This window comes from Acanthochromis polyacanthus, chromosome 5, assembly GCF_021347895.1.
Source record: "Acanthochromis polyacanthus isolate Apoly-LR-REF ecotype Palm Island chromosome 5, KAUST_Apoly_ChrSc, whole genome shotgun sequence".
Taxonomy (NCBI): Eukaryota; Metazoa; Chordata; class Actinopteri; family Pomacentridae; genus Acanthochromis; species Acanthochromis polyacanthus.
In genome coordinates, this window is record NC_067117.1 from 20,384,414 (window position 1) to 20,411,974 (window position 27,561).

The 27,561-nt window shown below is 38.6% G+C and overlaps 1 protein-coding gene across 1 annotated transcript; it reads right to left on the reverse strand.

Moving 5' to 3' along the window:
* Positions 1-4,174: 4,174 nt before the first annotated feature.
* dnai1.2 (dynein, axonemal, intermediate chain 1, paralog 2) lies at positions 4,175-27,344 on the reverse strand. The gene is given in 21 exon segments (XM_022200518.2): positions 4,175-4,496; positions 11,354-11,539; positions 15,565-15,664; positions 18,343-18,488; positions 22,417-22,496; positions 22,680-22,767; positions 22,899-22,988; positions 23,288-23,535; positions 23,708-23,751; positions 23,873-23,990; positions 24,143-24,227; positions 24,523-24,599; positions 24,602-24,647; positions 24,768-24,827; positions 24,967-25,122; positions 25,292-25,347; positions 25,643-25,766; positions 26,076-26,156; positions 26,269-26,352; positions 26,820-26,879; positions 27,036-27,344. Coding segments are annotated over 21 exon segments (2,037 nt in total). The 5' UTR covers positions 27,072-27,344; the 3' UTR covers positions 4,175-4,424.
* Positions 27,345-27,561: the final 217 nt, after the last annotated feature.

Here is a 27,561-nt window from a genome sequence, read left to right on the forward strand (position 1 = left end):
TTAAAGCGGTGATCTAAAGCTTTGTGTGTGTCACCCAGCAAGGGAAAGAGACAGATTTAAGATCGACTGATTCAACGGAGTCAAGTGATTAATTCACTTGGGGTTATATCCCTGTGATTCACGAGGCTTGTAGAGGCGATTTTTTCACGGGAAGTGACTGGTCTCATGCTGTTTAGCACTTACTTGAGAATGCAGAGCAAAGATCAGGAGAAACAGATGAATAATTATGCTGCATTATGTCCATTACTTGACCACTGTAAGCAACACGTTGCCTTTTTATGGCATTAGCGCTCATAGTAAACAAAACGAAATGGCAGGTGTTCAAGTGGTTCTTCTTTGAACAAAGAAGATTGTAAATGGACATGTTCTTCTCTAAATACGTCTTGTTTGGATGCTTTTATGGATTCAACATGATGATACCAAATAGACAGTTTCCAGGAAAACACCACTCACTCTCTGCAACATGAGTTCATTAATTATTCACACTTCTAAGTGCTACCCTATGTAAATTTATTGATATGCAAATTATCCAAATGGGAAAATAATTGGAGCAAATTTTCAGTCCAGTTCCTCATATTGTGCATCTGCATAAGCATGTAGCCTGTCTGTGCAACAGATGCTAATTTGAAGGATTAAGATGAAAAATGAGTTCATCAAGTATGCACAAATGCTAATCTATGGCACAAACATGTCAAAGAGTACATGTACAACAAAAGTCCAGCAGCGTGTGATTTGACATATAACATAAATGTAAATGCATCTTGTAAGGTGTACTTACACGTGTGATGTATAACATGTTTGCAGCACATTAGTGTTGTGCTGGGAGCGGCTTAACGGAAACCATTATCAGTGGTTGTGTGAGGAAATGGTTTGGTGCTTGTAACACTAATAGAAATGACAATATCGCTTCAAAAGCAGCACATACTGACAGTTGTGGGAATGTAGCGGGGTCCAGATCAGCATCTTTTGAAAGGAAAAGCGTATTTTTGTGTGTGAGAGTTGCACATGTGAAAATACAGCAGCCTGTGAATAGTGGGTGACTATAATGCAGCTGCCTAACAGCAATTGTGCAAAATTTACCAAAGGTGCCCACAATGTCTCTAGAGTGCATAACTCTGTATTGAAAATTCACATTACTCTAAATACAAACTACAAATGGAGCATACAGTATCCTGCCTCTGGCCGGTTGAATAGCAGGCAGGGAAGGCATAGGTGAGGAATTAAAGGAAAAAACCCACCACAGAGTGTCTTAGTGATGTGTTCAACCACTTTACAATAATGTAGGTTTCTGGAACTTTATCTTTTCTATATTCCTCTAAAAGACATTCCCTCTTTAGACAGTGGTAGAGAGTGCTGTCTAACACAACGTACACACTTGTCTGCTCTGCCTGAATGGCAATCTAACTTTGCCAGTTTGTGTGCCAACATTATTCTTCAAGTAAAGTGGAAAAAGTCACGAGTAAAATTACACGGTGACCAGTTTATGTTTAACTGTAAGCAAGTTCTTTTTGTTTGAAAGAAAACCGATGTGTGTAAGAATGATAGAACAGTAAAATGAAATAAAATTACACACCCATAGACTGCATATGAAAGATGGACGTAGTCTGAGGCTCTAAAAATTGAAGCTATCAAGCAAAAGTGCATAAAACTTGCGTTCTTTCTAACAGTCAGCAGGGGCCTATGACAAAATGACTTTACTTCTCACTTGCTTTGCTGCCTCAGTAAATATTTTCCTAATGAGTTTATGGTCCTAAATGTTGCTTTAAAGACTTTTTGAATACAGCATGATCATTTTGTAAATTATGGGTCCATTTATAGAAGATAAAGATAAGAGCAAGACTACCTTGTGATTGATAAAGTCGCTACAGTGTATCGTATCTCCTCGGGTTCTCACCCTTGCTTGTTATGTTTAATTTCAAAACAGCAAGACGACAGTCCAGACTTGAGGCTTCAGAACAGTAGCCCACAAACTAGTAGGTGATATAACAGTTTCTACGTCCACCTTTTATCTTTAATCTTTATACAAACTAAGGAATAGGAGCAAGAGTCCTGTTGCATCCCCTGCTGGCAAAAGTGTACAAGTGCATAGAGTTGTAATCATGGATGGCATTTTTAAGTGCCAATGTATATCAAATATGATATTAATCTATTAACATATACTGTAGAATAAAACAAGTACAAAACACAAAGCAGAGGGGAAAATAATGTAATTTATGATCACATCTGAAAAGATTGACATGCTACATAGCCTGTTCCTACATCTCATTTCATACTCTGTTCAATTATGTGTAATTGTTCTGTTCGTTCTTTTTTTTTTTTTTTTACAGACACTGGCAGGAACTTCCTGAAATAGCAAGCAGCATTTTGTTACTGCAGACTATTGTGAAATCATCACTAGCGGAGAGTGCTGTGAGGCTCATCTGTATGGTGGAGAGTTGATGTGTCACCCTAAAGAAGCTATCAAGAAAAGCAGCGCCTTGAGGAGAACACATTCATCTCTGCAGTGAGACATACGGGCAGACTGCTTCCTGCTGCTGTCTTATCTAAATATTCGACAGTACGTGCACTGTGTTTTTTCGTCTCCCAATATCTGTGGGCATGAAAAATCGTAGATGGTGATGCTCAGTCTCACTTGCCAAATAACTAAAGAAAATAATGGAACCAACTTAAAAATCAATATTTAAGTTGACTGACATCGGACTCTACAATCCAGTCTTCATTATGGAATCTGAAGGAAGCACAACAGGACTGTCCACAGCTGCGCTCGTGGCCATTGCCTGCAATACATTTGTTGCCATCCTTCTTCTTCTCCTCTGTCTAATCATCTACCGAGCCTGCAGGGTCCCATCTAGCCCAGAGAGGCTACCAGTGCTGGCTCCGAGTGAAGCAGAAACCCAGCAGATCAACGAGCACAAGTACCTGCTGACCTCCTGACTGCACAAAGATGAGTCCAATGTAGCAACAAGTGATGGCCTCAGTGCGCTCTTCCACAGGAGAGAGGATCGATGGAACAGTGAGACTGACTGCAAGCAATAATACTAATTAGACTTGTCCTTCCCTAGTCTTCAAGGTCAGCTGCCGATCTGGTGTCAGCTGTGGCTGTCCCTCACACAAGACATAGCAAGGACGAATTGTAGTGGAGTGAGGAAACTATTTTTAAGCAGCCATCACTTGTCAAATCTGGTTCTGGGTTTGACAAAGGACATGGAGGAATGCCAATGAGCGTGCATGTTTAACACAAGCAGCCTCAAGAAAAGGACATGGCCACAAGGATGGATGCAGGTTGCACAGACCCTGAGAGAAAGGAATGCTAAGTACACAAAGACGAACTGGCCTGTTGTTGAAGGTTTCTAAATATATCCTCTTATTTCATACAGCAGCTTGAAAAAACAGAAAGTCAGTCTATTGCTGAGAACAGGAACTTGAGCCTGTGTGGTGTGTGTGTGTCATTGTCACTCATAAACATCAGCGAATCGTGAGGCAGAGCGTCTTGCTAAGGGGGTTATATAAGGACTAGAGAGGCTTAGTACAAATTTGTGTCCTCTTCAACAAAGCCCTCACATTGACATCTGCTTCTGGCTGTCTATGACGGGCCACTTGCTCTGGACTGAATCACAGGATGCTCACATACAGAGGGATTAATCCTATGGAACCCCAAACATTGCAAACAGGCTTAAATATATCCCCCTCATCCCACCACAGGTTATTAATACCTGAATACCTTATTGATACCGATATGTATTTCAAACTTTACAACCTTCCAAACATTTAGCAGATATCAGAGTTACACTGAAGGGAGAAAAGGTTTTAAAATATATTATCCCTGACATGAAAATATACCTGTTAATGCTACTATGAGTAGAATTAGAAATGTTTCAACAGTAGCTTCAGTAGATCAGAATATAATGCAATACTGAAATGTGATTTGAGCAAAAGATGTTTTGCCTCTAGAGGATACTACAAACAGAAGTTCATAGCCTCCAAAGAAATTGTTGGAAGTCATCTTAGTAAAATTATTCACTGAAGCAAAAGTGAACAATGCAATCAGCAGTGGATACAGGAAAAGGTAACTTAGAACAGTTGATCACAGAATAAATTCTGGAGCTTGTTTAGACATATATAATGCGGCCAATGGTGGAATTGTATTGAAATTGCTCAGAATTTGCACAATACATACGGAGAAATGTTTAATAAATTCCTGCAGAAAAATACTGAAGCATCAAAATATGCATTGTTGTATCAAATGCAAGTTAAATCAGGAGATAGCATTTTAATAAATATGAACTAATTGCTTTCTTGTCATGTTGATGTTATTTACTGCATACACTGAACAAATAAAGTCGCCTTCAATAAACGAAAACACCAGATTGTACCATGCTGTTGTGTCGGGCAGAGAATCCACGGTGGACCCGTAAATATATGCTTTACTCTGGTTTCCTTAGTAGACTGAGGAGCGTCTCCATCTTGGCTGCTTCCACCTCTGGACCCTCTTTGCCCTACACACATATGCACACACATACATGTATTCATGTGCACACACACACACACACACACACACACACACACACACACACACACACACACACACACACACACACACACACACACACACACACACACACACGCACGCACACAGAACACAGAAATCTGAAATTACTTGACCTTTTGCTTGACCAAGCACTGAAAGAAACCACAAATGCAGCAGGCAGGCGGTTAACAAGAGGTCAATACAACACAAGCAGACAGATATTGAAATTGATGCAAGGTCAGTAGTAGCAGAGTCTTTGTATTTCTCTATTATATAATACTTTACTTACACCTCATTGTAAAATTTGCTATGAAGACATAGAGCTACTGCCTAAAGAACCCCAAAGCCAAAAACATATCTAAACAAAATGATGGTGTGAGCACATTACGTCTTCCTGTGTGTACAAAAGCAGAGTCTTTTAGTACAATATGGCTCAGCATTAGTTCTGCATTGCTGCAGCAGCTCATTTGACCTCTGTAAGAGGATAATTAACAGCAGTTATTAACCTATAGCTTCACTTGATCTTAACCATTTTGATCAGGAAATAACACAACTGACTAGGAGGCTTTCAGAGGGAACATGCATTACACTTCATGCAGCTGAATTAAGGTTGCTGACATTCACAACCTCCTGAATATTCATCCATCCATTATCTATTCTCTCTGTCTGCATAATAATCATTATGGTCGCAGAGGAGCTTGAGCCTATCCCAGCTGATTTAGGGTGAAGGCAAGGGGACACCCGGACAGGTCGCCAGTCTATCACAGAGCTACACATAGAGACAAACAATCCTTGTCACATTCACACCTACGGACAATTTAACCTCTGCATGTTGTTAGATGTGGGAGGAAGAACTTGGAGAAAACCCCGCATACACAGGGAGGACATGCTAACTACATGGAGAAAGATTCCAGGTCCAGGACGGGGGATGCAAACCGGGGATCTTCTAGTTGCAACCCGACAGTGCTAACCACTGTCCACTGTGCTGAAAAATGTCCTCTTTATAGTACTAATGCATATGAATGTCTTGCCTTTGCAGTAAGGCCTAGAATTGTGCGTCTACTCATTTTCTGGCACCCTACACTGATACAAATATAAATGCCATTATGTAACTTTTTTCTTTGAGGCAATATTTATAAATAGGCTATCATAAAATACTTCATAATGCTGCTTTTATATTGTGACTGCCACTTGTGATTTGTGGGTAACTAGGAAAAAAAGCTGCTGCAAAGAGAACCGATGAGGTGAACACATTCAACTTGCACACAGTTAAACGGAACTGTGTTGAACATAGAAAGGGGGTCATTTGATAGCATACATGCAAAGTAATAATAAAAACATTTTTTAAGTGTGTGTCTAAAGTTCCCAAATACGTACACCTTTCGGTACGATATGTTTTATTTCAATAACAATACTTTCACACCAGAATCCACTTGAGTCAACTTGGGACAGTGACTTTGGAGCACACACGTGAACACAGCATAAGACCAGTTATGTGTATGGACAGCACTTCATGCCTTTGAAAACATGTTTTTGTTTTTGTGACACTAATACTTCAGAAGCCCAAAGCAATGAATTAAAAACTCTTTGAGGAGCACAACAGACATTAGGTGCACAAGAGTATGAAAGCCAAGAAGATGGATCGCCTTAAGAGCAAGTTTCAATACCCTTCAAACTGATGACTGCAATACATTAGTATTATTACAGTTTGGATTGTGAGGCCACTGCACTGTAATTTTGGATACAGTTGTTGACATAAGTTTACATACACTTGTAAAGACTATGCATAACAAGGCAGTCTTTAGTTTCCAATATCTCCTATAACATGCATGTTGGCTCATTTATAAATGCATTTCAGGTCATCTGGAAATATGACAAAATCTGCTGGGCTAAAACATGCATATAGTGACCTGAACTGTCAGTTTTGGTAAAGCAGAAACCTTTGTTAATCAAATTTACCTAATGGCATGGCCTATTACAATCTCATGAGTAATTATGATTGTCCACAGCTGCTGACTCTGAGCCAATTTAAATAGAGCCTGTTTGATACACTCTTATCCATTAGTCTCAACCCCAAACACTTTAATGGGAAAGCCTAAGAAGCTCAACACTGATCTAAAGAAGCACATCATTGACATGAACAAGTCAGGACAGTGACTTGGAGACATTTTAAAGCAGCTAAAGATTCCAAAATCATATGTATACAATTATTTCTTAGTATGAAGTGCATCGTACAGTTGTGTCACTGCCACAGTCTGGAAGAAAAAATAAGCTATCACCAGCTACTGAGAGACAATTGTTCAGGATGGCCAAGAGTCACCAAGAATCACTCATAAGCAGTTCTGGAAAGATCAAGAAGCTGCTGGAACACAGGTGTTAGTGTTCACAGTCAAGAGTGTTTTATATTGCAGCTGAACTGAAGTTTGCTGCTGATCCCATGTACAAGAAAAAGGCCCTCTGGAGAAATGTTCTGTGTCAGATGAAACCAAAATTGAGCTATTTGGTCACAATGACCAGAAATATGTTCATAGGACAGAAGGTGAGGCCTTTCACCTCAAGAACAGCATACCTACCGACAAGCATAGTGGTGGTAGTATTATGTTCTGAAGCTGTTTTGTTGCCAGGGGAACTTTACACAAATTGAACACAATAATGAAGAAGGAGGATTACCTCCACACTTTTCAGGAAAAAAGACTAAAATCATCGCATTTGTGTATTTCAGCAAGACAATCATCCAAAATGCCGATCAAAAATGGTGAAGACATTGCTAAATGAGGCTAGAATTACGGTTTTAGTGTGATATTACCAAAATCATGATTCAAGCCCCATCAAGAACATGTGGACTGTGCTGAAGATGTGAGTCTGTGTCATAAAGTCAACAAATTTAGTTACCAATTCTGTCAAGAGGAGTGGTCAAATATACAACTAGAAGCTTGCAGACAGCTACCAGAAGTGCTTTATTGGGGAGAAAATGGCCAAGAACTGTACTAGCCTTGCTATATGTATATTTTTGACCCAGCTGATTCTGTCAAATTTTCAGAAGACCTATAAAAAAATATGGAAGAACTACTATGTATCATTGTTGTTTTTTTTGTTGCATGTTTTAATCATTCCATGATATAAAATTAAGAGCTGTTGGAGTCACTGGACACTCAAAACTGCTGTGACATCCAAGGTCTTAACCAGGAAATGCAAACTTTTTCACAAATATACACACATTTTCCACCATTCTCATTGCACTAGTTTCAGTAGGTTGGTATGTCAATTTCATAAGACATGCTGTTGAAAATATTTGCTGTGGGTGTTTGTGCCTGATGTTTATTTGCCACATTGGGTTCTAAAATACTCTGTACGCTGTCAGTGGTGCTGAACTGAGCAATTATTTCCCAATTGTGTGCTTTAGGGCCACAGTCTGAGGTCCCTAATGAGGTAGCACTGTGTGTGCATCAGTGTGTATATTGTTATGCTGTGCTCAAATAAATTGTGTTCATGTGTGTGGCCGAAAGGCGTAGCAATACCATGTATAATGTAGTGAGTTGTGAAAATAAATGCATATTACTCTAGTCATTAAAATTTTTTTCTAGATTACATGCACAACACAAAGGAAGACTGTAGAGACCACAGAGCTGATTTTAAATGGACCCTGATTAAAGTGTTGTGACTCAGCGTGCCATTTAGTTTCCTCCTGTGTTTAGAAGGACTGCTGATTAGTCCACACCTCATTAACCACTGTCATCACGGGCAACGGTGCATTCAGCGACTCATCAACTGTGACTGGACTAAAAGTGGAATTTTGTTTTACTGTATAGCTACAAATTGCTTTGAATACATAAATTATTATTAGTTTTGTTCTTTTAGTTTCCACAGTATCATCCTTTTTTGGCCAATCTGACAGTATGAGTGACAGTCAATATGAAGCAAATATCTTTGGTAGCGTTGAATCGAGCGCTTTATATTATATTTTTGAGGATAATTTCTTGAGACTTTCTTTTAAAAAGCTACTTTGTCTATTGATCATTTCTAAGAAGCTTAATCAATTAAGATCCCTCCATCCTGTGGCTAATTTTTAACTGGCATAAATGAGCAAGGAAAACTAAATACACCTGATTAGTGATGCTAATTGAGGGGTGGAGGTGTGGGGAAATTAGCCTGGGGTCAGGACTCAACAATAAATGAATCATCTGCGCTGTTTTCATTGATGTGGAACAAGCGGGAGTCATGAATAATGCAGAAGTGTCGGCATGCATCCAGATTGTTTACAGATGAGACGGTATATAAGGTGAAAGGGGAAAAAACAGTTATACAAGAGCAATGATAACACTTTGAGAACATACTTCTTTATAGCTCTGAAACTAGACAAAGATTTGGAAATTCCATTTGCATGTGCCAATAGAATTGTGTGTATGTTATCTTAATTGAGTTCATATTCTGACACAGAAGACAGAAAATGAAATGCTGCTTTTTAAATGCTCAGTGCCTGGAACAATGTTTTATAAACAGAAATAGAGTAATTTTCAGGAATATTGTGTTGTTTCCTTTATATGAATTTCTGCACTATGATTTAAATATATTTTAAAAAATCCAGTTTCCATTCATACCAAATGCAAAAGTAGGGTGATTTTAAAGGATCTTGGTTATCAAAAGGTAAACTGGCGCTGCAGTGAACAATGTGGAAACACCTGACAGGTTAGAGCCAAGAAAGCTTCATTTGTACCTTGTTGTCTTGTAAACATGGCTGTAAACTGCTCAATCCATTTACAATTTTTGTCAATTTATTTGTCATTTTATTAACGATGATATATTTAATTTAACTGACTATAATTTGGATCAACAATTTAACATTTTGAAAGGCTGAACCTTATTCTTTCTGTAGATATTTCTGATCAAAATTAACTATGATCACAGACTGTTGAGGCTATTGTATGCAACAATTGGCTGTCAACAGGATCTGTGGTCATGTGAGCATTGTAAATAAATACTGTTTTAGCACTACAGTACAATGTTCGGTATGTGTGTTAGGGCCCTGATCTGCTGTGCTCCTTTCCCCTTTGGGTGTGAATAATTTTGTCCTCATTCGGTAAATTAGTACAAGCTACATCTGTCATCACTGCACCTGTTCAAAAACTCAGCCAAACTGTCACTGCCAAACTGTCACTGCCAAACTGACTGTGACTTAGTGCAGCAGCTCGCCTATTTGTATCTTGTTTGTGTGTTTTCTGGTACTCAGGTTGATTGTGACTGTGCCAAGAAACTTGTTTTATTAAGGGTTTGAGACAGTAATTTGTGACTTGAGCTCTAGCCAGGCCGTAGGGCTTTGTTATTTTTTGATACTGTTACAATCACATTTCACTAAAGTGCACTTTAAGTATAACGTGCATGTTTAGACATCAGGTCTAGGATTGCTACTCCCGCCTGATTAGCAAGTGCAGTAAAGGCAGAGCAGAATTTACTTTTGAGTTCTTTTCTTGTCAGTACAGATCAGGTATAAAACTTTAAAGCATCTACTTTTTGCTCATATTTATTTATTTTATTTGAGTAGGATCCACTGGCCTCCGTTCCTTCTTTTGTGTGTTGTGCTGGTTTATGTTGTTACCCCAAAAATCTTCCACTACATTCAGCTTTGGTATGATTGCATTCATCTGCTTGACTACATATTCCTTCTCTTTCTCCTAGCAAGGGCTGCACCATTGTTTACTACCAATAGAAGCTGCCACTTTAGGGTTTACTCCCTCTTGTGGCATAACAGGGCAATAATCCATGGTTTCATATGTGTTATTTCTGCATTCGGGAAACTGAAGCACAGTGAATATTTTGCTAGCTACACTACAGTATAGATAAATACTATATACAATGTCTTGTTTTCACATTAAGACATTTAGAATATTTAGTTAAGATTTCCAAAACCTTAGCTTATGTTAAATGTACACTAGTTTACAAGGTTTTAATGCTTCCAACTGGAAAATTTATCCTCCCGAGAGGATAATTATTGTTGGTATTATCAGCAAGAATATTTTCAACCTAATAATCAATAATGGACTGTGCATTGTGAGACCTCTATTAGTGGGGCAGTGGAAAAAGCTAAACTTTGGAATTTCAAGCCAACTACACAAAAATGGCCATTAATATTTTCATGAATTATTCATTTGGCCTTAAGAATATGCTAATATTCTAACAGATTAGTGGATGCGATATACTAACAGAAGACGTGATCGTTTTGGAGCAAATTCATGGAGAATTTGGTCTAGCTTTTACCCTGCATGTTATAGCACTTGGGCTGCACAGTGGTGTGGTGGTTAGCACTTTTGCCTTGCAGCAAGAAGATCCCCGGTTCAAATCCCAGCCTGGGATCTTTCTGCATGCAGTTTGTATGTTCTCCCTGTGCATGTGTGGGTTTTTCCCACAGTCCAAAAATATGCTGAGGTTAATTGGTTACTTTAAATTGCCCGTAGGTGTGAATGCGAGTGTGATTGTCAGTATATGTAGCCCTGCGACAGACTGGCGACCTGTCCAGGGTGTCCCCTGCCTTCGCCCGAGTCAGCTGGGATAGGCTCCAGCACCCCCTGTGACCCTAGTTAGGATAAAGCGGTGTATAGAGAATGGATGGATGGATGTTGTAGCACTTACTTTCTGCAGGTCATTTCACTCTGTGCATATAGCCTACAGTCTAAACTTGCATGTTGAAGGAATCAAGGAATGTTTTGATGTCCTTTTATTCAATTGAGTGAGATTTTTTTAAAAGCCCAGATTTTTATTTCCTAACTTTATTTCAGAATAGAAAATTGATCGCTGAGAAATGCTTCCGAGGCAGCTTGTTAAAGTTCTTACCTTGGGCTTCTTGCGGAGGTTAGGAGAGAGTTTGAAGCTGTTGACATTGCCTCTGTCATCTCCCACAATAATGATTGGATGGATGGGATTAAACGCAATGTGAGTCAGCTTGGTCTTCTTTTTGTCCACCACTAGCTGCTGGCAGAGAGCCTCGTATTTGTTGATGTTGAGGTCAAAAACATGGACCTGAAAAGAGAAGTCCTCATACTGGTTAATGTGTTTATCAATAGTTTTTTCTTATTTTTAACCCCAGTACTAAACTGACATTTCTGTGGTGCACCACTACCACAACAACAATGGGTGACAGTGTAAATGAAAATCTACTTTTGTTTTGTTTATAAGTCCTCAGATTTGATCTTCCCAGAAATGTAAGGGCTAAATGTGTTACAGACTTCCTTTACAAGTGCGTGTTGTGTATTATGTGAAAAGTCGAGTGGAGAAGCACAGTTTTATCGAGAGGCTTGTCTGACCATCTGCTTAAGGAAGGGTGTTCCTACCACTTCATTGAGTGTGCACTACTCCATATGTGCACATGTACGTGTATTTATCCAAATGTCATTGATGATTTTATAGGCATCTTCATGCAGAAGGAACCAGATCACAGATATTCTTAGCCTAAATGCATTTAGACAGTCTGTCCACAGCAAATGAGCCTGCAGCACTGCAAAGCACAGCCCACGGCTGTTATCAGAAAGATGGCATGGTCTATGTGTATAAACACCAGACAGAGCATCACAGTCATCATTTCTAACCAATCATCATACTCTGTCTGGGTATGACTTTCTGTAACCTTCTATCACTACAGCCATTAACTACTGTGTTTGTGCTGTTCATGTACTGTACAAGCACTAAAGTAACATGAGTCATTACTGATTGCAGTCTGCGCTGGCTGCATCTATAATCCATGCAAGAACTTCAAGCAAAGAGAATATTAACTGTTATTTTGCTATAACATAAAAATAGTACAACAGTAAATGTACTAAACATATATTAGGATGAATACACAGCTACACAATAGATGTGACTTTGTATGCTTTTGTGGTTAAATTTTTATTGAATGTATTTAAAGCTGAGATGTTGTGGTAGTGGATATAAGAAGGAATTCATCAGAAATTATGATTACAATGCCGTAACATTTACTGTTACATTTATAGTTAGAAGACAATGTATTCTTACACCACCCCAAAACTTTTTAAGCTGATGAAGGTAGTTTTTATTGCTTTGGGTGGTTGTTGTTAAAATATTAATATCTAAATATAGTACAAAGGGTATAATAAATGACACATGTCAAAGGGTAAATAAAGCTGCACAGAGACCAATGTGAATTGAAAGACTACAAACAATTTGGGTTAAGCCTTGACTTTTGACCACTGCATCCTGACACTTTCCTCAACAGTCAGCTCAGATGGAGAAGCAAGGACCGAGAGAACAAAGAGATATTTGTTTTCACGACACAACTCTGCGTCATTCTTACACCACAGACTGTCAAGCAAATCATTATCCCCATGAACACATGTACACAAGCATGTACGAAGACGCGCAATCACACAAACATGTACACGTTGTATCCCTGACATTTTGCAGTGTAGCAGGAGCAGCAGCAGGCCAGATTGTCATCAACAGTATATACGTGTCAAGGAGCACACAACTCATGCTGAGTCACTCAAGCTCTATCAGACACTTGTCACAGAAAATGACAATTGCACTACAGGGACATGGCGGTCCCTAGCAATAACATGCCGATTAACATCATGCATGGAAAACACACCAGGGAAAATGCTGTCGATATTCTGCCATTCTTCAAATTCTGACAGCTACCAAATGTAAGGGAGAGCTATTGAAATAAATGGAAAAATATTTTTAGTGGATACAGTAAAATCCCTGTGAAGTTTACAGGTAATATTTAAGTTACCTCAGAAATTACGATTACAGCAAACACCAGTATATACACACAATCAGCCACAATATCAAAACCACTTACAGGTGAAGTCCAACACGTTAATCATCTTGTCGCAATGCAATGATCCTTGTTGGGTAAGCTTCGACACTGGCATTCATGTGGATGTTGCTGTGACATGTACTGCAGTGAACATCCCCCAAAATCGCAAGAACTGCTCAAGAATGGCTCATGGAGTATGACAAAAAGGCCAGGGCATTGACATAGTCTCCTCAGATCTCAATCTCACCAAGCATTCATACACAACATTAGGCAGGTGGTTTTAATAGTGTAGCTGTATATATGTGTATTCAATAATCAAAGCATTAAGTGTATCCCTGGAATCAGACTAGGATGATCCATTAAAATTACAAGCTCAGTAGGAAAAAGCAGACCAGACTAACTGAGCTTGATCAAATCCAGTTATAAAAGCTTGTCCTTCCTTCCACTTTGAAAGGACATGATATTGTGCTTGTTGGATGTGTGCCAACTGATGAACTTTTAATGAGTTTTTTAATAGCTGCTGAAAATTCCTTTTGATCTAGTTTCAGGGAATAAATCACAGCACACATGAGATTTCACATGCTTTCTAGAAAATGCATTTCATTTACTTTTTTTGGTAGAAGATGTTTACAGTTAAACTGTTGGTTTTATGTATGTACTGCTAGTTGCAAGTTGGACACTACAAAAGGAACATCAGGTTTATTATTTTGAATTTGTTTAGAAATCTGATGTTTCCTCACTTGCATGTCTTATCAAGAGTGATGCATAGTTGTGAAATAATTTGCATGACAATGGTTGGCATATTACAATGCCGCTTGTGCCTGTGCTGACTGACTCCTGGCACCAAAGAGGGTGTGACACACATACACACACTATCACATAAGGTGTCTCTCAAATTGCTCAGCTCTCATTTCCTCTCTGTCACTCTCACTTGACTTCCCTTGGCACACTGAACAGGAAATGTGGCAGACACAACACTTTGGACTTTTATAGTGTGGAGCAGACTGTGAAGACAAACAGATGGGGACAGCTTGTAGCCATACTACGAAAATATGTAGAGATGAACAACACAGCATCTGCTGAAATTACTTTTGGCTGGAATCAATAACTACTGGCAGAGCAGGAAGCCCCTTTGTTACAAGACACAGTGTTTGAACAAACTTGATTGCTTGAGGCTATTCAGCATTAATCTGAGACTTAGCCCGAGACCACAGCGAGGGTTTCGCCAGCTGAGTCTCTAACTATATTATTAGGATAATAATAAAGTGGGTGGCAGGTGGTAGACGGTGCAGCTGTTTGTTTTTTCACATTTTCAGTCAAGTAAGTGTCAGACTCATGTCATCTTAGGCACAGAGCGGATATGTGGTGGCAGTAATCAAAGCTTTCAGACAAAGAGCATCCTATAGACCTGCATATGCCTAAGACTGGTTGTATAGTCAGCCTATATGATGTACAGTCATTCAAATAACTTTTCATGAAATTGTATTTTTGATCCAATGTCTTTTAACAGAGCATTTGTAATGTCTCTGCTTTTGTTAGTCCTAGTTCAAGGGAAAAAAAACAAGGCAGGTAGAGACATTTCCCATTTATTGGCTTCCGTCCTACCACAAATCCTATGTTCATGGGTGTCACAATACTAAGTTGAAACTGTCTGTGTTGATTGAAATGTATTGTAAGTAAGAATGTTACAGTTTGGAGCACTGCTGTACTTGATTGCACCAACAGGTGTTTCTACTACACTCACAAAAATATAAACACAACACTTTTGTTTTTGCTCCCATTTTTTATAAGATGAACTCAAAGATCTAAAATTTTTTCCACATACACAATATCCCCATTTCTCTCAAATATTGTTCCCAAATCTGTCTAAATCTGTGATAGTGAGCACTTCTCCTTTGCTGAGATAATCCATCCCACCTCACAGGTGTGCCATATCAAGATGCTGATTAGACACCATGATTAGTGCACAGGTGTGCCTAATTTTTGTTGAGTGTAATTTTCACTAATTGTGGCAATAATATTGCTCAGCTCCACACTTACTGTATGTCTCTCATATCGATGCATTAAAATATGCTTTCTTTCTTGTGACAAATGAAAACACCTATATCTACATGCAATGATGTGCATTCTTCATAAATCAAACTTATTTCACAGAACATAGCTTGAAACTGAGTATTCTGAGGCCCATAAAAACAACAAAAAAGTAGAAATTGCTAAACTTTCAGGTCATAGTGAACAAACACAAATTACAAAAGGAATTTAAGACTCTTACATTCCCATCTGTTGTCACAGCAGCAAATACAGTGGAGGAGTATGGAGACCAGGCAACGTCTCCAACAGGTTCTTTTAGGTCAAAGATCAGCATTGGAGTGCTGAAAACACACACAAACATAAAAGTCAGAGAGGAAATACAAACAGAAAAAATGTAACTTTTCATGATACTGCATGAAAACGAGGAGTCCATGAAATTCACTGTCATTTGAAACCAAACCAGAATGGCTACTCAGAGTCACAGAAAGATGTAGTATAGCTGAGACTGTATGCATAGTCTATCTTTGGCTATAGTCGAGAATTAAAAACAGTGTTTTCTTCTGTGATTTATGCATGTGTACGTGTGACTTCGTCCTACAAGTTTTCAATGGTAGAAAATAATCTTTAGACTATTATTCATGGTAATCAGTAACAAAATGTTCAGACACCAATGCCTTGTCAGAGCCTGGCCAAACTTTTGGACATTAAACAGAAGGTTTCAGTAATTGTTGCCTGTCATTAATTATTTATGAAACACCTCTGGAAGCGGGCTGCACAGTGGAGTAGTGGTTAGCACTTTCGCCTTGCAGCAAGAAGATCCCCAGTTCAAATCCCGGGGTGGGCCTGGGATCTTTCTGCATGGAGTTTGCATGTTCCCCCTGTGCATGGGTTTTCTCCAGGTACTCCGGCTTCCTCCCACAGTCCAAAAATATGCTGAGGTTAATTGGTTACTCTAAATTGCCCGTAGGTGTGAATGTGAGTGTGACTGTTTGTCTGTATGTGTGGCCCTGCGACAGACTGGTGACCTGTCCAGGGTGTCCCCTGCCTTCGCCCGAGTCAGCTGGGATGGGCTCCAGTGCCCCCTGCGACCCTAGTGAGGATTAAGCGGTATATAGAGAATGGATGGATGGACCTCTGGAAGCTACATGAAGAAATGAAATATTTCTAAGAGCTGGAAACAGGTACCTACAGGCTACCATTAAATATTAAAAAGGAGTGCATGTGTGTTCAAGAGTGACAGAGATAGAGTAAGCAACACTTTCAACAGATTGCATCTTTTGGTAACAAAGAAGTACAGATATACAGGTAAATGTACTAAGGCAAGAAATAATTATATAACCAACACCTGAGACAGTCTTTAGACACATTCTACAAATTAAGCTTAGCTCAAAAATTTCTGTTCAGCACTTAGCATGTCTACACATCAGCAAGAAAAAACTATTCAAAATGTGTAAGGATTTAACAGTCTAGTTAATGTCAAATAGGGGCACACACTCCCACAACTGTAAATGAGGTCTGTAAGTAAATGATGAAATGTAAGTGGAGTTAATATTTTGTGTCAAGTATCCATCCTAATTCTCTGTCATAAATACAGTATACTAATAGGTAGTCCTAAATTTGATCAAGAGGTGGAGTATTTTCTGAGAATAACCCTCCCAAATTGCATGAACCTTACTAAACAAACCAGAATGCAATGCAATCAGCTGCACTCTATTATTATCATTTGCACCAGCCTATAACAGTAATTCTGTGTAAGACATGCCTTAGATGACAAACTACATTTAAATGTTGCTATGCCTGTTTTCTACACGACATGCACACAGGTAGTTGCAGAATATGTCTACAATTAGGCGTAAAAGGTTAATGATTTTACCCAGATTATTTTAAGAGTGGCACTGCATATACTGTGAATCCAGAAACAGGGTGAACAGGATTCATTTATTATGTCCAGTTTTACTACTAGATTTTGGGCACATCCTTCAAGCCTTTTAAATAACAGACTTGATCCACCACCTTTACTACTACAAAGGCCTTCAGTTCATTCAGGGATGTCTAATGCCGTATATCATTTTTCCTGGATACATTACTCTCAGCAGCACAGCAAAAAGCTGAAGCGTTTACATTTCTGAACAATATGGCAAAGAGTTTGAGAAAACTTGCATGATCCATAAGGTTGTCTCCTGTAGACAGTATGTCATCCTTAGGATGTCCTAGATCACACCCTGTCTCTCATAATGACTGGATGATTACCATCATTATTCAGTCAAGCTGCCTGTGCTGACAAGATGTGGGAGGCACAGTGGGTTAGTCAAATAAGCTTGGAAAATTATGGTGGGTCCTTGACATATACAAAGTAATAAAGACTAATGTACTGCAATATTAAAGATTACAGGAGTGATGATTACCTTGTCCCTACTTCACTGAATGTACATACATATTTGAACACAGAGCATTAGTGTTGCTACAGGTGATTAAATTGCAGTTGCTATTCTGTAACTAACCAAGCTCTTGTATCACACCAACACACGTGTCATACAAGATGTCAAGCTACTTCTTTCAAACCAACATTGAGTTTCACAGGGACACTGAAACATTATTTCATGTTGTTTTGAGGACATTTTATACTCGCTTCCAAATGCAACCCAGCCACCTACTAGGTGTCAACAAGTCCAACTGTGTTTAATAGGACAGCCAGTTAGGCCATCAGGGACAGAGATGGAAACCGATTCACTGTGATGGTGGGCGAGTGCAATAGCACCATGTAACCTGGATGCCACACATACTGCAACATGTTCGATGGACAGCGTTTGATTATTGTTTAATTCTAAAAAATAAAAAAGTTGAAAACCGAGTTAAAAATTTCACAGAAACTGAAATGGCATCTGGTGATAGAAAAGAAACAGAAAGCCATAGGTAACAGAGTTTTACCAAAAACTAAACAAAAAAGTAAAAAGCATGCCACAGTTACAGCAGATGAAAGTATCCAATCGTTCACTCTACTAGTTAACTTGACTCTTACTTGATGGTATAGTCCCAGATCTTGATGGTCCAGTCTGAGCTGCATGAGATGAAAACCTTTGGATGAAAGTGGTTCCACTTTACAGTATCCACTCTCATGGGGTGGGCATCATAGGTCTCCAGGATCTTGCTCGAGTAAGTCTTGCACTAAGAAATATAGGCAAAGTCTTGATTTTGACCAGGTAGGTGGTATAAGCATGAAGTCATATTTTTAAACACAATACTTAGAGATGGAGCTCATTCAGTGACTGCTAGTAGCACCTTAAGAAAACTAGATTTGAAACAACTACGGTATTGGTGGACTGTTGTAATGTCATGTAGCCATCAAATACAACTTCTTGTTTTATCACTGGAACAAAGTGCTTTCACCATACTATAAAAGGAAATACAGGGCAATAATTTGCACCTACGCATAAAGTAATTTCTCAGCAGGTATATATTGTTTCCAAAATCACATTGTTCACTTATTCATTCCTTATAGTGAACATGCAATAGCTTACTGAATGAAGAGCAGTAAACTGAGATTTTTTTTATACCTATCACCATCCTTTTTGTGTTGCCACCATCAGCTGATGAATTGCACAACAATACTTTTGTCATCTTTAAAATATGGAGCCTATACATTCTAGGATTTTTAGCAGAAAGCAGTGTACATGCTGTGGACTGTTTTCACAGACTGAGCAGGAGTCTTCAAAAGCATACACTACTGTTCAAAAGTTTGGGGCCACTTAGAAAAGTTTTTATTTTTCAGAGAAAAGCAGCCTTTTTTAATGAAGATAACATTAAACTAATCAGAAATACATCCTTGACATTGTTAATGTGGTAAATGACTATTCTAGTTGGAAAATGCAGATTTTTAATGGAATATCTACATAGGGGTACAGAGGAACATTTCCAGCAACCATCACTCCTGTGTTCTAATGCTACATTGATTGTGTTAGTTTATCGTGTTGAAAGGCTAATTGATGATTAGAAAACCCTTGTGCAATTGTGTTAGCACATGAACAAAAATGTGAATTTTCATGGAAAACATGAAATTGCCTGGGTGACCCCAAATTTTTGAATGGTGGTGTATGTTTAAAAAAATAGGATATGACTTAAGCTAAACATTAAATATGTTCTTAAGAATGCTTTCACAACTGATAGAAAAGACTTGTGGTGAAAATTATGATGCAAGTGATACTAGATGTGTGCTGTGATTGACAGTTTTAACCCCTAAGAAAGCATTACAGTCCACTGCGGTTCAACATAGAATTACCCTTTAAGTTTCCATAGTATCATTACCATTGACAGAACAGGGTTTACAAAATCTCCAGAACAACAGCAGAGCTAGACAGCAGAGATAAATTAACTAACAATCTGGGACAAAAACAGTTTTATAGGTTGTGGAGACAGCTGTTGAAGTTCAGAGTGGTGACAGTTTAATTGTTGACCTGCAGTGAAGTGAAATATTCTTAATCTCTTATCTCCCAGGGTTACTATGACACTGAACTTTGAGGTGACAGACAGAACATATTTTATCACACGTACTGAGAGGGTGTTTGTCAGCAGGTCTGCAAGGAGACGTAGGTGAGTAAGCTGATTTAACAGGAGTGCAGCAAAGGTGTGAGTCCTCGCTCAACATGCTAACATTTTTCCAAAGTGTCTGGTTTAAAAACAAAATTGCAATAGGGATTAGCAAAAGATGCATAACAGATTCTCTAGGTCAAGAACTCTAGGTTTGAAAGCAAACTTTGAAGGGTGCTTATATACTGTACAAAATATTTAGATTGCTTTCAATACTAGAATATATTAAAAGAGTAAATGTAGCTAGCAGGCTGCCACATCCAGCTCCCAGCTACAATAATGAGACAACATTGCGTAATAAACAGCATCTGTGCATGTGTTTTAGACATGTTATATTGATGGCAGCCTATTATAGCATTAATAGCAGGAATTAACCTCAACCCCGTAATCTCACTGACACTATACACATTCTCTTTAAGGCCACATGTGACAATTTTTTCACTTTTCAAAAGAGCTAGGTTTTAATCTACAAAGATAAGTCAGTTTTAAATAAAATGTGTGTATTAGTAACAGAACTTTGTAAACACTTCTGTTACTAAATCAATAGAACTTAAAACAAAATAGACTGAAAGAGTTTCCAAATGAAAAGAAACACTGAGAAGAACAGTCAAAAAAACAGCAGTTGCTTAAGGAGACACATTAGGTGCTTTATGTCAAACCTAAGGGACCCCCAGTGGGCCATGTGGACACTCACAAACACACATATGGAAAATCTCTCTCTCTCTCTCTCACACACACACACACACACACACACACACACACACACACACACACACACACACACACACACACACACACACACACACACACACACACACACACACAGAGGAATTGTTAATGGAAAAATTCTAGCTTGTGCACCCTCTGGAGTGCAATCCCAGCAGGATATCTGTAAGCACACCACAAACACAATGAGCTTCCATTTTTTAGACGAGACACTGAGGAACAGTGTAAAGCCCCAAGTTAATCCTAATGGCACAGAAAGACAACACAGTTTTAGGTCTGTGGTTTGGCTGAACAACAACAGCAATATCTTGGATTTATTTTCAATAAATTAATCAACTAAACTAGCATAACCTGATTAGTATTTTTGGCAGAAGGCTGTGATATTACAATATGATCATATTTCAGATTTTTTTCTCCTCTTTGTTTGTGATCATACATCTACCGTTTTTGGCACCACTGTCATGATACAAAACCTTTGAACAGATTGTACTGGTATTGTCAACCACAATAGGTGTACCTAGCAAGCCCATTTTGCAAAAGATCATTTTAATTATTAAATAACTGAATTAAATAATGCCACATTCAAATAATTATCGGATAATAATGTATAGTATCTGCAAAAATAGATCAATATCAACATATCTACAAGCCCTTCATAGTACATTGTATCAATATGGACACACTGTATGTGCTGGATTATCTGAAGAATGGTTTAAGGCTCTGCTGAAACTATCTTATTGGCTTGTGTTAATGATGACAAGATCAACTATCAGCAACTGAATAGACAAACACAGATTGTTTGACTCTTCTGATATGTTAAAGCAACTTGTTTGCACTCACTTTGCATGGTTCCCCTCCTGGAGATCCAGCTCCCTCCCATAGTCCAAAGACATGCATCATTTGAAGGCTGTCAAGTGGCCCAAGTGTGAGTTTGGGCGTGCATAGCTGTCTGTCCCTATGTTTGCCGTGTGATAGACTGGTGATCTGTCAAGGGTGTACCCTGTCTTTCAGCCTAAGTCAGCTAGTATACGCTCTAGCCCAAATTGGGTTGATGGATGTTTACACTCCCTGTGCGCTGCCCACTAGGTCTGTGTGCCACCAGTTATCCCAACTCTTTTCTACATCTGACCTCCAATTGTGAATGTATATAGCTAATGATAATTCACTGACTGATTAGTGACTTTGTCTTAAGATACAGCAGAACCAGATTTTTGTGTGCAATTAGAGTGGGAGACCCAGTCAAAGGGGGAAAAGAAAGGAAGGAGAAATGCTGCAGACATACTTTGTGATCAGGACATTGTAAAATGAACCAAAATTCAGGGTCATAAAAGCCACTGTCCTGTGTGATTAGCTATACTTACATTTAAAATGAAAAACCAAAAAATTAAGTCTCTCAACCCCACCGCCTGAGGTGATCTAATTGGCAATGACAGTATGAAGACATAAAAGGAAATGATTGCTCACTCTATTTTCTAATACCCACTACTACCAATAGGTTCAAAATTAATCAAAGATAAATAAAATAATGGAAATTATTGACAATTCATACTTGATAAAACCAGCATTATGTCCAACTAAACTACCGTAATAATGTCTGATAATTGCGTGTGTTCTAGGTTTGGCTGAATCATGTAACCTGTACTCTGACCAAAGGATTAATGTTATGATTTTCTTCTTGACTGGATATCCAATGGCCTAATTGGGTCCTGTCAACAACATGCTAAATGTAATGTTACAAATGATGTCCAGTCAAAACCAGTAAAGTATAATCCTTAATACATACCTTGTATATTTTCCCCTCCTGGGTGCCAACTAGGAACAGATAGTCAATCTGTTTATGGAAGTCCATTGATGTCCCACAAGCTGTGAAGTTAGACACACACTGTTACAGATGCCAGTCTGATATACTGGGCCATGGCAAATCTGAACTGATACTGGATCAGTCTCAACGTGAAATGCTTTATATAATTCATAGTCATAAAGGAATGTTCTGAGTACTTCCTTTTAGATATCCACATGAAAGCATTTTAAGTGAATGAAACCTACCAATAAGGGGTATCTGTGCAGGTTGTGTTTCCTCAGTTTCAGCACCAATCAATGGCAGTCTGATTATATCTGTACAAACCAGCTCATTCTGCAATCATGCACACAAACAGTCAGACATGCTTCACAACAGCTCATACAAAAACAAATCTATCTAGCCACATATTGGAGTGCAAGTTAAATACGTAAAACATGCAAATAAAATGTATTTTGTTGACGAACCTTGACTAGTGTCCAGGATACAACTCGGCCATCAGACGACACAGAATAGAAATTATGGTTGCTGTCCATGTCATCATTTTGCCAGCACACCTGAAAAATAGAAAGAAAATCAACATAAATCCACTGAAAACTTCACTGAAGTAACTTAAGAGTAGCATTACAACTCAGCACCACTGCATGCTTGATGTCAGATGGTTTATCAATCCATCTCCACTTACAACTTAACGTTTGTCAAAATGACAAAACTCCAATGTTAACACAAAATTGGGAGCAAGATACGCAAAGGTTGAGTGGCTGAAATTAGACTGAACAATACACGCACACACACACTCTCACACGCTACAACCTCACATCACACTATCCATCTCTGTTAAGCCCCCTACACTAACCTGCCAGACTGGGGCTGTGTGCTTGCCAGTCTTAGCTGTACTCTTGTAAATAGGCTCCTTTCCCTCCATCTTCAAGTTATAAACAGCCACAGAGCCGTCATAGAAGCCAACAGCTACCAGGTAGGTACACTGCTCGTGGATGTCAAGGCACAGGACACCAGAGCTGGTGGGGTAGATGTACTCTGGGAAGGAACAGTTCTTATATGTGTAGAAGAGAAGCATGCCGCTTCCCTGTTTACAGAGGCTGTCTGACCATATGAAGGACACAAGGGAACAGATTGGCAAAAATAATTAGAAAATAGATTTATAAAACAAATACATTCTTTTTAGAGAATGGCACACATTCTTTGTGACTAAATTAGATCAAATTTACATTATCTATGAGTTGTTTAGCAACAGTTCATTGTTCTTAGTACTTACATGATCCCATTCCCACACCAAACAGATCTGGATATTTGTTATTCCTGTTAAGGACAAGTTGCTCAATTAGTCATCCTCCAATTCTTGTGAGAGAGGAGCGACCATAAAATCACTGAAATACAATCACTAATCTGAGGAAACATGAGATGCGATGATCCAACCTACCAGCAGAGGGCAGTAACAGACAGTTTTTTGGCTTGGTCATATTTGAACGTCCACAAGGGAAGGAGGGTACCATTTGCGAACTTCAACTCATCGGCGGGATCCTCATAGTATGCAAAATCTGAAGGGGGATGAAAAGGAGGCAGTCAGATCAAAAGAGAAGAAAAGACAAGACAAGAAAGGAAAAAAGAAGAGAAAAGATGAACAATGATCTGTTTACTTGATTATCAAATGAGATTGTAGTTACTTATTGTGCCATTTGATAGAATTTACCTTGCGCTATCTCATCAAAGATATTCTGATTGACCATTCGTTCCAAGGTCTTGGCTGCCTTACTCATTTTACTGAGGTCAACATCCTTCAAAATAAACAGAAAAACATACATTAAATGCTGGTATATTTTTGATAAAATTTCATTCTTCATAAAATTATTGTGGACTAACGTAAGACCGATGGTAAAGCATCATCAAAAGTACTAGGGTAGTCATTGTACTAGCTCTGAAAAGGCAAACAATGATTTGACATTAACAATGCATTGGTATGGAAATGTATACAAATTGTGCATGACAACAATATTACTGTGGGTGTCCTAAAATGCAAACATTATCAACATGTTGAGTTGTGGCAGGAAAATTGTTCGGCAGTCAATTTACCTGAGTCTCCATCAGCATCATCTTCTTATGACTTTTCTCATCTTTTTCTGATGGTACAGCTTTCTGCTTCTCTTTATTTTTTCTTGTTTCTGCAGCTCTTGCACATACGCATCATAGATCTCCCACTGCCAAGAGAACAGAGTTAATCGTCATTCAATGCAAGAACAAACGTTCACAGATGCACAAACGTGAGATAGCAAACCTGGCCGAAGCGTATCTTTAAAAACAGTCAGGTAATCCAGTACCTGATTAGCAGAGGCAGAGAATCTGCTACGTGGAGGAGGTTCAGTCTGGCAGTTTATCTCCTGCAAGAAAATAAAAACACCTTCACTGAAAGTTTTGAAGTTATGAATATTTCATTATATACCCATCAATAGTGTTTTTCATGAAGATATCTCAACAATTATGCAGAACAGTGGCTATGATTCCTCTCCACCTGCCTACCCTTGGAGGATTATCGAGAGTCTGGGTGGCCCTGTCACAAGAATTGAATATGTTAGTAATTTTTGGCTCTTTCTTGTCAGTTTTGGAGGCAGCGCTGTCTGGTCTGTCCTCCTCTCCAGCTTCTTCCACCTCCCCTCCATCCTCTACAAGTGTAGTCTGTGGAGAAAACACACATGAAAGGTTTGCAGCTTCAGTCAAACTCTTGGCCTTTTTACCTTTTGAGTAAATGTTGATCAGGTCTGTCATAAATTGTTTTAAATTAAACACAAAATATTGTCCAACACAAACCAGAAGTCTGATTTCAGTCTAACAAAAGACATTTTACCGAGGTTTCTGTTCTCTCCTTATCAGATTCTGCTCCGATGTCAAGTCCTGCATCCTCTGGATACATCAGAAAAATGTAATTGTAATTTTACTATGTAGAAAATGAACCCATCATCTTTACGTGCAAACTACCAACATATCTTGAATTTTATGGAACAAGTTGAAAGTGACATCTTGTGGCACCAAGTGTACATTACACCATAGAGAAAACCTGGCATGACATGCCTCAAAAACACAATCTGGGACATTGTCTGGAGTTATGGAAGATAAAAATATTCAGGTCTGGTATATATGACAAACTACTTATGTGATGTATATATTGTATTGCATTGTAGCATGTTTCAGTAAGTACCTTCATGAAGACCCTGCTTGAGCATTAGTCTACGACCTTCATCAGAGTTTTTATACACAAGGTTGCCCTCCAATTCAAAGATAGGAATCATGTGATCCACAACACAAGGCTTGAAACAACGATCCTGAGAAAAACAAGAAACAAAAATATGAAAAATATGAGCAAAAAATATATTTGGTTTGGCTTTAGTAAAGTGAGAAGAAAATGTATTATACTCACATTCTTAGCTGGAATCATACAAATATTGAAAAAGCACACAGCACAACAGGTTTCTTTCGAGTGCTTATGACAGTCTGACACTGAAGCAAGAATAGCTGCATTCTTTAATTACTTGCTACAGAATCTCAGTTTTACTGATTTTGCTTCAGTATTGCAATCACATTGCAAATCAGTGATGTGCATTTATAAACCTGACTAGATATACCATCTTTACCTTGAATATCCAGCGGACAATATTATCAGGGGCATGTGGGTTCTGTGTAGTCAGGACCCTTGTGATTTTCTCCTTCAGCTCCTGGTCATAACAATATAGATATAACAGAGATTAAAAACACATGGATGCCTGCGTAATTTGGTTGAGGTGTTGATTTCAAGAACAAAGAAATTAAAAACCAGTATCCTCTTACAGCCTCAGTGAGCTTCAGTTGATCTGGAGGCTTAATAAGGCCTTTGATGTGTCCACCACTGATCTCCACAGTCTTTTCCTCATCCTGTAACATCACAGAAGAGATCTAGAATACATCAAGAACTATGTCATGTGGTAAATGCACATATGTGTGCTGTACCTCTCTTGCAGTCAAATGTCAATTTTTTTTAAAATTTTCTTACAAACAGAGAACAAAAGAAGAACAAGCACAAGAATAGTGCCTTCCCTTATGCGTAGCTGGTGTGTTTGAGAAACTAAATGATTACAATTATCAAGCACTCATAGAGCAGTTTTGAGAACTCTTCCCAGAGAGTTTCACCATCATTAGCATCTGGAATCAATCTGGAGGAGATGAACCATTAGATATGGGTTTTGGGGGTGACAGATATATGACTGAGAGTCTCCTACTGTCAGCCAGAATTAAAAGAGCCTCTCTGATGAGAGGTAAAACGTCTTCAAGAAACAAAAGAGACGTCCAGTTGCTTTTGACTGAAGCCCTTGGGATATTGTCAAAGGAAAAGGCACACCCACCTTTTCCTTACTTGCAGCTTTAGTTGACTTCACTCCAGGTGGTTTCTGAACATTAGAAGCCTGCATAGCAATGAGACAAGAACTAAGTGGTTAGTTGTAAAGTCAACGCTACAGTAATACACTGACAGTACTTTTACTCAACATTTAAACGCCTTGGACGTGCTTCATGATTTTGATAACTTAAGCTAACGTTAGTTTAACTGTATTGATAATTACCTTTCGTGCTCCAACGTTACTGCTCCGCACGGACATTTCGGCAAGAGCCCGGCTTTTAGGCTTTAAAACTGGTTAGCTGGGTCCGTTTTTTTGGCACAGGGTTACAAAGTAAAACTTATAAACTGTGAAAAGCAGAAGAGGAGTTTGGTCTCCAGACGTTACCTGCTGCTGTATACAGGTTACCAAGACAACCGTGACCCACAGGAAACGGTCAAAATTACTCAGAGCACAATGTTTTACGTTTGTGAATTAAAAGCAAAATGTTGCTTTATGCAGAGAATAAAACAAACTAGTCAACAACTAGAATACTGCTACTTCTATGTTTTTAAAAAATATATTATGGATGTAATTCAGGCAAAAACGGTAAGGCACAACTGAAATAATTCACAGTTAAATAAAAAATCTACACATTATTTTAAACTAAATGCTGACGTTTCTCAATGTAAATAAGGTATTTTAACTAAAATACACGAATATGGTGCACAGCGCACTTCCATGTGATCTGCTCTGTGATTGGCTGCTTCGT